The sequence below is a fragment of the Gavialis gangeticus genome, unplaced genomic scaffold (genome assembly GCF_001723915.1).
Source record: "Gavialis gangeticus isolate Ggan-Ray unplaced genomic scaffold, GavGan_comp1, whole genome shotgun sequence".
Taxonomy (NCBI): Eukaryota; Metazoa; Chordata; order Crocodylia; family Gavialidae; genus Gavialis; species Gavialis gangeticus.
Genome location: NW_017728992.1, coordinates 193,336,629 through 193,347,811, shown reverse-complemented (window position 1 = coordinate 193,347,811; position 11,183 = coordinate 193,336,629). Strand labels below are relative to the sequence as shown.

General features: G+C 38.4%; 1 protein-coding gene across 1 annotated transcript in view; it reads left to right on the top strand.

Annotated features, from left to right (window-relative positions):
- The window catches only part of NDRG1 (N-myc downstream regulated 1), a 42,211-nt gene that overhangs the window by 20,962 nt on the left and 10,066 nt on the right, over nucleotides 1-11,183 (top strand). The window contains exons 3-10 of the mRNA XM_019528191.1: nucleotides 872-977; nucleotides 2,669-2,789; nucleotides 5,113-5,175; nucleotides 6,467-6,527; nucleotides 6,869-6,955; nucleotides 8,755-8,811; nucleotides 9,671-9,774; nucleotides 10,192-10,248. Coding sequence (XP_019383736.1) covers nucleotides 872-977; nucleotides 2,669-2,789; nucleotides 5,113-5,175; nucleotides 6,467-6,527; nucleotides 6,869-6,955; nucleotides 8,755-8,811; nucleotides 9,671-9,774; nucleotides 10,192-10,248 — 656 coding nt within the window. The remainder of the gene's footprint in view (nucleotides 1-871; nucleotides 978-2,668; nucleotides 2,790-5,112; nucleotides 5,176-6,466; nucleotides 6,528-6,868; nucleotides 6,956-8,754; nucleotides 8,812-9,670; nucleotides 9,775-10,191; nucleotides 10,249-11,183) is intronic.

The following is an 11,183-nucleotide window of genomic DNA, read 5'->3' as shown; positions in this document are numbered from 1 at the left end:
ATGGGGTTAACAGTTTGACTGTTGGTGTGTCCTCTAATACCCTTAAGCAAATGGCTTTATCTGGTATGGACCACAGGCATGCGGATCTGGTTGTAAAACATGCTCTCTATACAATAACCAATTTGTCTGGAAGGGAGAAGATTGCAGTAACTGCAAGCCTCACAATATGATGACTTTAAGACAATTCTCAACTCTTCAGTGATCAAATTTAGTAGTAGATGGCAGGCACTTGCACACTGTACTATAACAAAACTCTCCTTTTTTTGGTCTGCTGATCCTCTCAGTCTTAAAAAAAATGAAGAGCTACCAAAACAAAGACAGAATCCCATGAGCAATGGGAGGTCATGGGGAAGGAAGTGCACGCACAACCTTATGGAGAAGGCGAATGTGACTCTTATCTGAGGGTGACATGGGTGCACAGAGGGCATTGTCATGGAGGAGAATGGGACGCTGGCAATGGAGTTGCTCAGACATTGGGACATGGGAGAGGCTGTAATGAGACTTTGAAACAGGCAGATGGGGAAGCAGGGTGTCAGGGGAGAATTTTGTTGAGGGAGCTAGTCTTGGGGTATTGTGAGCTGAGCCTATAAAAGTGTAAACCACTCATTTCATTTTTTTTAAGTTTTTAAAAATCTCTTGTAAATGCCCTTTCAGTGCTCCCTGTGCCTGTTCCATAACACAAAAGCAGAGATTAACATGTCTGTATCCTGTCACTGCACCATTCGAATTTGTCCTGATGGAGCTCTTTCTTCAAAGAGAGAGAGAATGCAATATTTAAATTGTGTTGATCTTTTTCATCTACCATAAATATATCCATGTTGTGGCTGCTGAGCTGAGCATTTAAACAAGTATTGCATCCCTTTCTTTCCAGGAGCAAGATGTTGAAACTGTGCATGGCTCCGTTCATGTCACAATGTGTGGGGTCCCCAAAGGAAACAGGCCCGTCATCCTGACATACCACGATATTGGACTGAACCGTAAGTGAAACTTGTAATGCAGCAGCTCAGTAATGGCCTGCTAGAGTAGCTGGTCACTTATTCTCATTTTAGTTTGCTAATTTGCACTTTATCAAGTTACATTGTCCAACCTGTTTTAAAGGGGTTGAGATGATGCTGATTCCTTCAGGCTGCACTGAAGGCGAAAGCCACTAATGCAAAGGAGCCCAGGTTTATTGTTCAAAGTACATGTGGGCTGGCTGTCGGTCAAGGGGAGGGAAGGGTGTGAGGAGGGTTGGTAGGAATCTCGCTATGAATTTTTGCCCGTGGTAAAAGGCATTGGGACTAATGACAAGCATGGGTGGTACTACTCTAACCGCTGGAGTATGGATGTATGACTATATAATAAAGTATACTGTATTTTCTTAGCGGTGTCATTCCCCATCCCTTACCCTTCTGCATAAAGACTTTTCTCTCTGTCTCCTTTCATAACATCCCAACACAGCAGCTTGTTTCATACAAAAGCTCTTGCCTCTCTAAACCAGTTAGTCTCTAAAGTGCCACCCTGACTCCCCTTTTGCCCATAATCTGGTTTACTTCTTGCTCTGTAGATTTTTCTCTAAATTTAAATACCATGTCTGTAAATAAATTAACCAAAGTTGAAAGATTCTTGGGTCCAAAGTAATCCCAATTTAAGTAACCATTAAATGATACCGTAAAAACCATCTGATGGAGAGTGTATTTGGAGAGGCCTTGAAATTGTATGTCTGATAATGATGAAAGGAGCTGTGTATGCAGGAAGCTGGCAGGATCCTCTTAATTTTTTTTCTAGTGCTGTTGATTGGTACTGCAAGTTCTGTCCGTTTCACTTTAACAAGGTGCGGATGATGATACCGTGTCAGCAGTAGTTTGGCTGGGGAACTATTTTTTATTTGTTGAGAGCTAGGTGACTTTACTGGGTTTCATAGATAAGCTCTGGTACCAAAATCTACTGTTTTGCCCCTTCCATCACTCCACACAATATAGAATATTTTTATTTTAATAATATGGGCCAGTTTAGAAGTCTAAGTACAGCAGGGATGTCTACACACAACGCTACACAAAACGCTAAAGAAAATACTAAATGACTGCGCAGTAACCGCTATTCAGTCGGGTACGCATGTAAACATGCCCCAAGGATACTAAGTTATGGTCCTGTCAATGTTGTAGCTTTTTGCCAGGTGCTTCAGAGTAGCACACTATCTTGTAATAGTTGGGAATAAGAGCAATGACTCCTTTTCTTGCATTTCCTGCTTTTTTGTGTTTTGGTATAACCCTGTGAAAAATAAAGGGAAATTTAATGGATGCTTAAAAAAAGAAAAGCAAACTTGGATAAACATTTGGTCCCAATTTAAAAAAAACAAACCAAAAAACTAAAAGTGTAGAGAATACGTTCCCTGGGATTTGTGAGCCATAAACACTGAGTGCAACTGCCAAAGTAACTAATGAGATAAAGCAAGCTGACAGTAGCTACTTTTGGAGCAGGATTTTGTTGATCACTTGAAAAATAAAACCGTGTTTATTACTTTGAGAACATAACTTAAACTGGGTGAACTAAACTGTAGATTAGTGAAACCCTAAATCCCCACAGAGATGACCTTAAGAAACCTCAAACCACATTTTGTTAAGACTGCTGACTTGAAACAAGACATTCCTTTTTCCATCTTTTAACTATGCTCCTTTTCCCCCTAAAGACAAAACTTGCTTCACTCCCCTCTTCAACTTCGAGGACATGCAGGAGATCACACAACACTTTGCAGTCTGCCATGTGGATGCACCTGGGCAGCAGGATGGAGCAGCACCGTTCCCAGCTGGGTGAGTTGTCGGACTTTGCTTTCAGGCTTAGCCTGTTAAATGGTGGGAAGTGAATTCCTTGGTCTGTTAATTTTAGCTCAGGTAACCTCCATGCAAGTCACGGAAGTTGTGCGGTATTTTGTGGATGAGCCAAGGTCAGATTGGGACTTCTTAAATTTACACTTAAGTATCTTGGTGTTTCTTTAACATAGCAAACAACCCTCTGCTCTTAAAGTAATTTTTAGGCAATGTGTACAGCTGTCAGTTTAAAATGAGTTGGCTAAATCTATGTCTAAGGAACTTTTTTTGCAGCTTTTTATTCCTGTTTCCTCATAGCTTTTTTTTTGTTCTCAGTAGAAGCAGAAGAAGAAATTGGTGGAATAAAATAGTGGTATTAACTGCTATGTAGAATTACCCCATTACAATCAGTCCTTTAGAGAGAGACAAGATGGAAAAATGCTAGTGAACAGAACTGAAAAGGCTAATATTAACTAGAAAATCTGAACTGCAGAATATTTAAGACAAATTGAGTTTTAGTAGAATGACCAGGTGAGGTTTTTGTTGACTTCTAAGCATGTACGTGTTAATCCTCTTGGAAGTTTTGGTCTGTTCTTGGATAAAGTCACGTACTAGTAGAACCTGCCAACATCTAAAAGGGACTGTGTTGGCCAAAATACGTTTAACATCTTAGTCAAATAACACAAGGGTGCCATAAAATTTAAGATTAGTCTTCAATAAAATTGAGTATGATGGAAGGAGCTGCCAAGGGAGAATGAGTAGCAGCTCTGCTATAGGAACCAGGGATGAAGGAAGGAGTGGACTTGTACACCTGTGGAGAAAATCAAATTAATTCCTTTCACTGGTGTGGCAGTGAGAGGTCATTGTAGAGTGTGTACCAGATTCTCAGCTTGTGTGCAGAAATAGCTCTGCTTCGAGTTGCACTATGGAGTTACAGCTGATCTAGTACAGGCTGTTTTCGTAACAATATCTGAGAAGTTCATCTTCTGCAGGTGTAATCTAATTAAAAATGGTTTGCCAGTGTGTCATATGCTAGTTTGGACAGCAAAATAAGCACATGTTTGCTAGTGTAGTATGTGATGGAACAAATGAATCTATACGCAGGCTTTAGTTGGTGTAGAAGAGTCTTCAGTATGTCCTTAAACAATGCAGCAAGGTTCCAGTGTTGACCTAAACCGGAGTAGCAGGTCTGCACTCTACAATGGGGTTGCTTTTTTTTCATTATTTAGGAAACAGCTATAATGTGAATCATGGATGGGTGAAAGGCCTATCCTTAGCCATTCAAGGAGATGGCATCAGGAACATTGCTTCAATCTCTAGCAGGGCTCCTAGGGTTAAATACTTAATTGGCATCTTGGCTCTTGTGTGTACTTGTCATTTTGTCATGTTGGGGAAGTTTTTTTTTCAACACTTCAGAGCTAACTTTATAAGTTTGCAATGCCCAGGTAGAGACACCTTTGTTCAGAACTTTTTTAACACTTAAGTATTGATCTAGCAGCCCACCAAGTCCCAGTGTTGATGGGGAATTTCTGGTTCCAAGGAAGGTAGTAAGCCAGATGCATCTCCCATAGCTTGCCCATTTTGCAAAAGTCCTGACACTGCACATCACAACTTCCCCTCGGGGTAGCAGGGGTTTTCTTTGTTTTCAGAGATGATGGGAGATACCCTGACACAAACATGCACAAAAATAAGACTTTTGGTGAAGTCTGTCCCTGTAAGTGAATGCAGAGCAGTAGTGTCTAAGAGTAGGGTTCCAGGTTCACTTTTTCTGTGCCACTGAGTTGACTAGGCAGGTGGGTCCACCCTTAAAGTTGGCCAAATTTTCAAGGATACAAGAGATGGAATCCAGATTGGTTCTGTGCCTGGGGGTATGGGAGATCCCATGTTGCTTGTGTTGTACCTTAATCACTGAGCTGTCTGCTAGTCTGGGATGACTCTTCCATCCTGCTCCCCCCTCTCACCTTCCTGCCCCTGCCCCCCAAAACAAATTTACGCTGCTGTATTTTTCTTTCTCCATAACAGCAAAAGCTTTAACTTTTTAATTGAAATGTTTTCTTGTTATCCCTAATTTATTCTATCCATGAACACTTTACCCATGTATAAAATCAAGGTAACTTATTGTACTGATGTGCAAGAGGCTCAGTTGCTGATATTTTTAAAAAAATGTATTGCATCTTTGGTTACAGTGAGCCCACAAGTATGAAATGTTGAATGTACTATTTAAATCTCTGGCCAGAATTGTAACTGACCCAATCTACTTCAATCCAAGGAAGCCTACGGGCCTGGAAAATGATTACTAAACTTTACAAACAAATATTTCCCATAGATACATGTATCCCTCTATGGATCAGCTGGCTGAAATGCTCCCAGGGATCCTGAAACAGTTTGGGTGAGTAGAGAATCATGCACTAACAATTGAGTCTGTTTTGATTCTGACTTATATATGGTCTCAAATTCATTTAGCCTATAACGCACTAAATAAACAGTCCTGAAATTGTTTGTATTTAATCATACTGTTAAACATATGAAGTATCTCTACATTAATCAGTTTTTAGTTTGAAGGAATCACTGTTGCTGCAGCACTTCTCCCCTTGTAGACTCTGCATTGTACTAGTCTCCCTCCTCCAAGCAACTTAATTTTAATGGCTGTGTCCTTGTTTTGAGAAGTTGTACTTAAGAATTTTTTTTAAAAGCAGTTCATTTGCAAACTCTCAGCTGTGATGACAAGACTATTTGTTCCATTAATTGCACTTAAATGGTTCAGAATATAAAGTAGCTAGTGCAAGACTTTGAATAGATCTATCTTTTTGTCTGGTTACATTTACTTTATTTAATTCTCAGCATCTTTCTTGTGTGAGAGCATGATGCATAAGACTATCAAACAAATTTTGAAAACATTGTAGTGGGTGGGGGGAACTGAGTTCCGCCTCCAGCCCCCCAGTTTGATGTTATTGATTTGAATAAGTGCACCTCCAAGTTTTGGGGTTTTTGGTTAAAGTACCATTTTGTTTTTGACATGGTTTTGTCTTGCCTTAGCATTCTCCTTTCTGTTATTTAATGACCCCGCTGTAATAAATCCTTTTCTCTTTTCACCAAATTAATATAGATGCATTCAGTGCACATTATTTCTACAGATCATTTCGATTTTTGGCTTGCTCTTGTGACTGAGTAGCCCTTACAGTATATGACTTTGTTCCATGTCACTTCACCCTTGGAGAGAAATTGGGGAGATGTGGTTTAGCAGCTACAAAATGAGGTCTCTTTTTATTTAGCCTTCAGAAGTTTCATGGCTGAGTCCTCAGTTTTCCCTGGCACTTCAAGTAGCTGTTTCACTTCCAGAATCGGAACAATACTTTTCTTCATCAGTATATTTATCTAAAGACATAGTTACTAGCCCTACACTAGAATGCAAATGGACAAATATCTGATGCATCTAACTTCAGCTGAGACCCAGATGGCATACTAAGCTACTCTGGGGTTGGTCCACAGCTTGTATAAATTGGTGCAGCCCTCCTGACACTAATGGAGAGACAATAGATTATACTACCTATGAGTCTGCCCTGTAGTAAAAGCAAAATGGCATGTTGATCTGAACGGGGACAATCTTTTTTTGGTTCGTGTTGGGTTTTTTTTGCATTTACTTTGGTGCACTTCTAATATACTTTATTTGTTCTGGGTAGGCTGAACAGTGTTATTGGAATGGGAACTGGAGCTGGTGCCTACATCCTAACTAGGTTTGCTGTAAGTTTTTCATTGCACTTTTCTTGGAAGCTAATCCTCCTGACATAAGCAGATCCTTCCCACCCTGCCATAATTACTGATTCAAGCAGTCCTGGTTTTAAGTGAAATAACAGGATCAATGTCCATTTGAGTCCTGGACTCAACCCAGTTAATTGAAAGTTGTTTTTTTAATGGGAGTTCCCTGTTTAAACCCAGGGTGGAGATGATGCTAATCAGTAATGCTTTGCATATACCAATAAAATTGTTTATGTACTTCCTGCCCCTCCCCAAATAATTCTTTAAACTGTCTACTGTTGGTTTATAAAGTGTCTGAGGAAGTCTTGTGTTCACACAATTTGCAGCTAAACCATCCAGAGATGGTGGAAGGACTTGTTCTCATTAATGTAAACCCTTGTGCTGAAGGATGGATGGATTGGGCAGCAACTAAGGTAAATGAATAAAAATCGACTTTTGTTATTTCACCTTAAGATGTGGAGCTGAACAATAGGTTAAGTGCTAATGATCAGTTAACTAAACTTATTTCGTTTTGTTACTAAGATGTGGCTTCAGACTGGAAATATGGATACTAATTGCTTTTGGTTCTCTTTTCATGTAAAAAGAAAAAAGTGCCTTCTGTAGTGTAATTGATTTTTACTTCTTTTAATTATAATTGATGTACCCAATAATGTCGTCATACTATAGTTAAGTGCTATTGTATATATTTGTCTCTTCAGGTTTATTAGCTCTCAGGAAGAAATAATCCAATTGAACCTAAATGTGGGCTAAATCTGAAACCCTTTTTTAAACTATATTTTCAAAACAGTATAACATCTGATTCCTGCTTGCCCGTGGTTTATCTGCTAACAGTCTGCAGTGAGAATTAGATTTGAAAAAAATGAAGTTTGCTAAAGGAGGTGTGTGTTCAGAATCTAGTAGGAACAGCATGTGCATGAACAAAAATAGTAAAAGTATGCTGTATTATAGGATTGCCAAGCATGTTGCCACTTCTAGCAGTGGCAGCTCCATGTGCAGGAAAAATCCTTGATATTTTTATATATTTTGCTACCTCCTAATCTGAAGATTAAAGGATACAAAAGTACATAAGTGGTAAGGAATTTAAGCTTCAAAAACCTTTCAGAGTTCCAACAGGTCAATAATAGGTTTAATATGATGTATGTCTGTCATATACACCATCTTTATGCACCATCTTATATATATAATTTGATCATAAACACATTTCAAACCTTCCTGAAAATGTGCTTCTTGTCCTAGCACACTACTTAAGATGTGTATCTATATCTTAATTGAGCTAGGACAAGAAGCACATTTTCAGGCAGGTTTGAAATGTGTTTATGATCAAATGCATGGGTGTTTCTTAACCACATGGAGAAGGCTTAATGGACAAATCCTCATAGTTAGAAAAATTCTGTGTAAGCTGAAAGAGATGTTTTGGATACTTGAAAAGGCAGCATCTACCTTTCAATATCAAGAAATCTGCTCTGGTTGTAAAGAGGGCTGTTGTATAGATCTTTCCATAGTATTGAGAGCTACAAAGAGGAGCTTTCATACCCTTTAATCTGGGAAATAGTCCCTCCTCACCCAAACAGACTCCCAGAAGGCATGGGATAACTGGTCTCTGAAATAAGTGGGTCACCTCTCCCAATATTCCTAGTTTGCTTAAATTCCCTTGTGGCCCTGTCCCACCTTTACTTACCACTTACTAAGGGTCATTACATTTATCAGGTCTCCAATGGTACTGTTGAATTGTGTGACCCTTTCTTAAATGTTTTCTACTTGTTCTCAGATGTATAGCTGCAGTTGTCTTGCAAACCAGCCTTGTGATCTTGACAGTGTTTGTTGGATCCTCTTTCACAAACAACTGTGAAAGATGGGGAAAACTCCCACATGCTTGTCACTTTTTTTTTTTTTTGTCCAGACATCTAGGAGGAATGATTATTTTAAGCTTAGGTGTTTTTTCTCTAACTGGTCAGTGTTAAGCACATTAACACAACACATACCTTAGCAGCCAGTTTTCACACTGCATAAGCTCCAAGGATGTCAAGAGTTGTATCCTATGGATATTCTCCCAGTTGGGTTTGTATTATGCTTTTGTGACACCTGGTAGTTGCAGGAGATTAGTTAGGTCAATACCTGACCTAAGCAGAGGGGAGTAGTCTAACCACTGCTAGTTTTCAGGCGCTCTTTTGAAATGTAAAAATAAATAAATAAAACATTTTATTTCATTTAGATTTCAGGATGGGCTAACGCCCTGCCAGATATGGTCATCTCGCATCTTTTTGGAAAGGTAAGTTGGCACTACTTCGTTTATCTTTCATAAATTGTGTTCCACGATACCTTCCTTCAATTTACCACAGAACCATTAATCATGTCTTATGTTTTAATTTTTCCTTATGCACAGAATACTTCACACTTTAGATATTTCATATTCCAACTGCCTTGTCACTGAAGCTTGATCTGCTGCCTGTAGAAGCAGTTGTGTGAAACTATATTGTGAAAAGGTCATAGTACAGTATGGATGCACATCTGTAAAGACTAAGTACAGTATAGTGACAAAATTAAAAAACTACAGGAGCAGTATTAATTGCTCTTTAAGATGCACATTGTTGAAATAACTGTGCTGTCAAGTTGTAGGCAAACTTCAGTCATTTCAGTAAAAAAAAAAAAAAAAAAAACAACAACAACAACAACTTTTTTTTAAAGTGATGGTATAGGAGCTGGGGTTTTTTTGGTGTTTTTTTTTTTTTTTTACATCCTGATACGAGAACCAGTATACAGGAGAGCAGCATTCCTAGTACTATAACAGTAAACTCCATAAATCTGGAAAACAGTTTACTGATCAAAGACACAAATTTTTAAAATGCTTGTCTGCCTTAATGGCAACACCTTTAATTTCATCAAGGTTTTATAGTGAAACTCTGGAACCATAATGTAAAAGTACTTGAAGCTTAGAAGCTCTTCTGAAACTGAATGCTGCACTGCATATACTTTTGTAATTTCAACCAACAAACCTAAGTTAGATAATGGTATTTGAGTGCCAAATGCTCTTTTTTCCCCCCTCAGTGTTCCCTGGTTGATTTGAGCCATGCGTAATTCTGATACATGTGTAATGATCTTACTACTAAAATAGACCTTTTTCAATGTAGGAAGAGATTCACAGCAACCCCGACCTGATTCATACTTACCGCCAACATGTTATCAATGACATGAATCCAACCAATCTTCATCTCTTTGTCAACTCTTATAACAGGTAAAAAAAAAAAAAAAAAAAAAAAAAAAAAAAATTAATTCTCTTGATCTTTGCAGTGACTTGTGTTATTTGCCAGTCCCTTGGACTGTTGCTTATTGCATGTTCAGTACCAGTGCTATCAAACAATTGCATGGGGAATCTTGGCTCCATCAGAAGATCATCTTAAGACATACTGCATTATAATGATTTATCTGAATGTGTATAGGAATGCGTATTTTCTTTTATGCAACTTCTTTAGATTGGCTCATTTAAAAAGCAGATTGATATTTCTTTATTTTGTGTATATATAGCTTTTTTGTCAATAAGGAAAATAAGTTATACATGACAAGTGTGGAAAAACATGAGACTTGCTGAATCTAACTATTTTTCAATTTATTTCTCTTCTCCCCCTCCAACACCCAATGCCCTAACCTATAGTCGAAGAGATTTAGAGATTGAGCGCCCAGTTCCTGGAGTAAATGTTGTTACTCTACAGTAAGTACCACAACTTCAGATGACAATGTCTTGGTGTTGGTATTTGTGAATCTATCCCAATTTGAGCTGTCCTGAATGATGTAAATGCTGTCACAGTAAAAGCCCATTGGCTGTCTTAAATGGTATGATAAGCTGGATATGCATTCTAAGTTAGCTATTGAAATAACATCTTCCAGTAGATTTTCCTGCTTGGTTTCAAATGCCTGCTGGTGCTTTTGAATACAAAAGGCTCTGGAAATACTTCCTGTAATTGACAGTCTTCTAGGAGGTTTGTGAACTGCCTCTCAGCTTTGGTTGATGATCTCATAAAGCATAGTGGTCTGTTTAAAAATTGTACAGAAAAAGAAAAATTGTACTCTTAAAGTAGTACAACTAAAAGCAATAAATATTTTTGCTTGTCTTGCTATAGGGAAGGCTGCAAGAACAAGTGATGGCTGTTTCATAGGGGAAGCAGTATTTATAAGGAAGAGGCTTTTTGACAGGGATTAGGTAGTAAAGAAAATAATTCTTATCTTGCCAATCTTGAGTTTTAAGTATGTTAAATTGCTTAGAAGATAGTGGTGGAGGAGATCTCCATTCTGTTTCAGGGGGACCATTACTTTGCAATTTTAGTGAACTTTTAAATAATGAATGTGGAACAAGTACAGTGTCACAAAGCTTCATCTACTGTGGGGAGACGTACAAGAAAAGATGAAAAAACATGGCTCGCCCAGTCATTAGAATAAAAAATTAGAGGTTTTTGTTTTATAAATGCTTATACAAACAAAATTGTGTAACCAAACTGTTACTTATTTTTCAAAATATTTAAAGCCTTAAGTTATTCAGGAAGATGGTTAAGATGGCCCTAGAAAAGAGGGAGAGCTAAGAATTCAGAGCAGGAGAAATGGACTCTACAGCAAGGTATGCCCCATAAATGGGTTGGGGGGGGGGGGTTT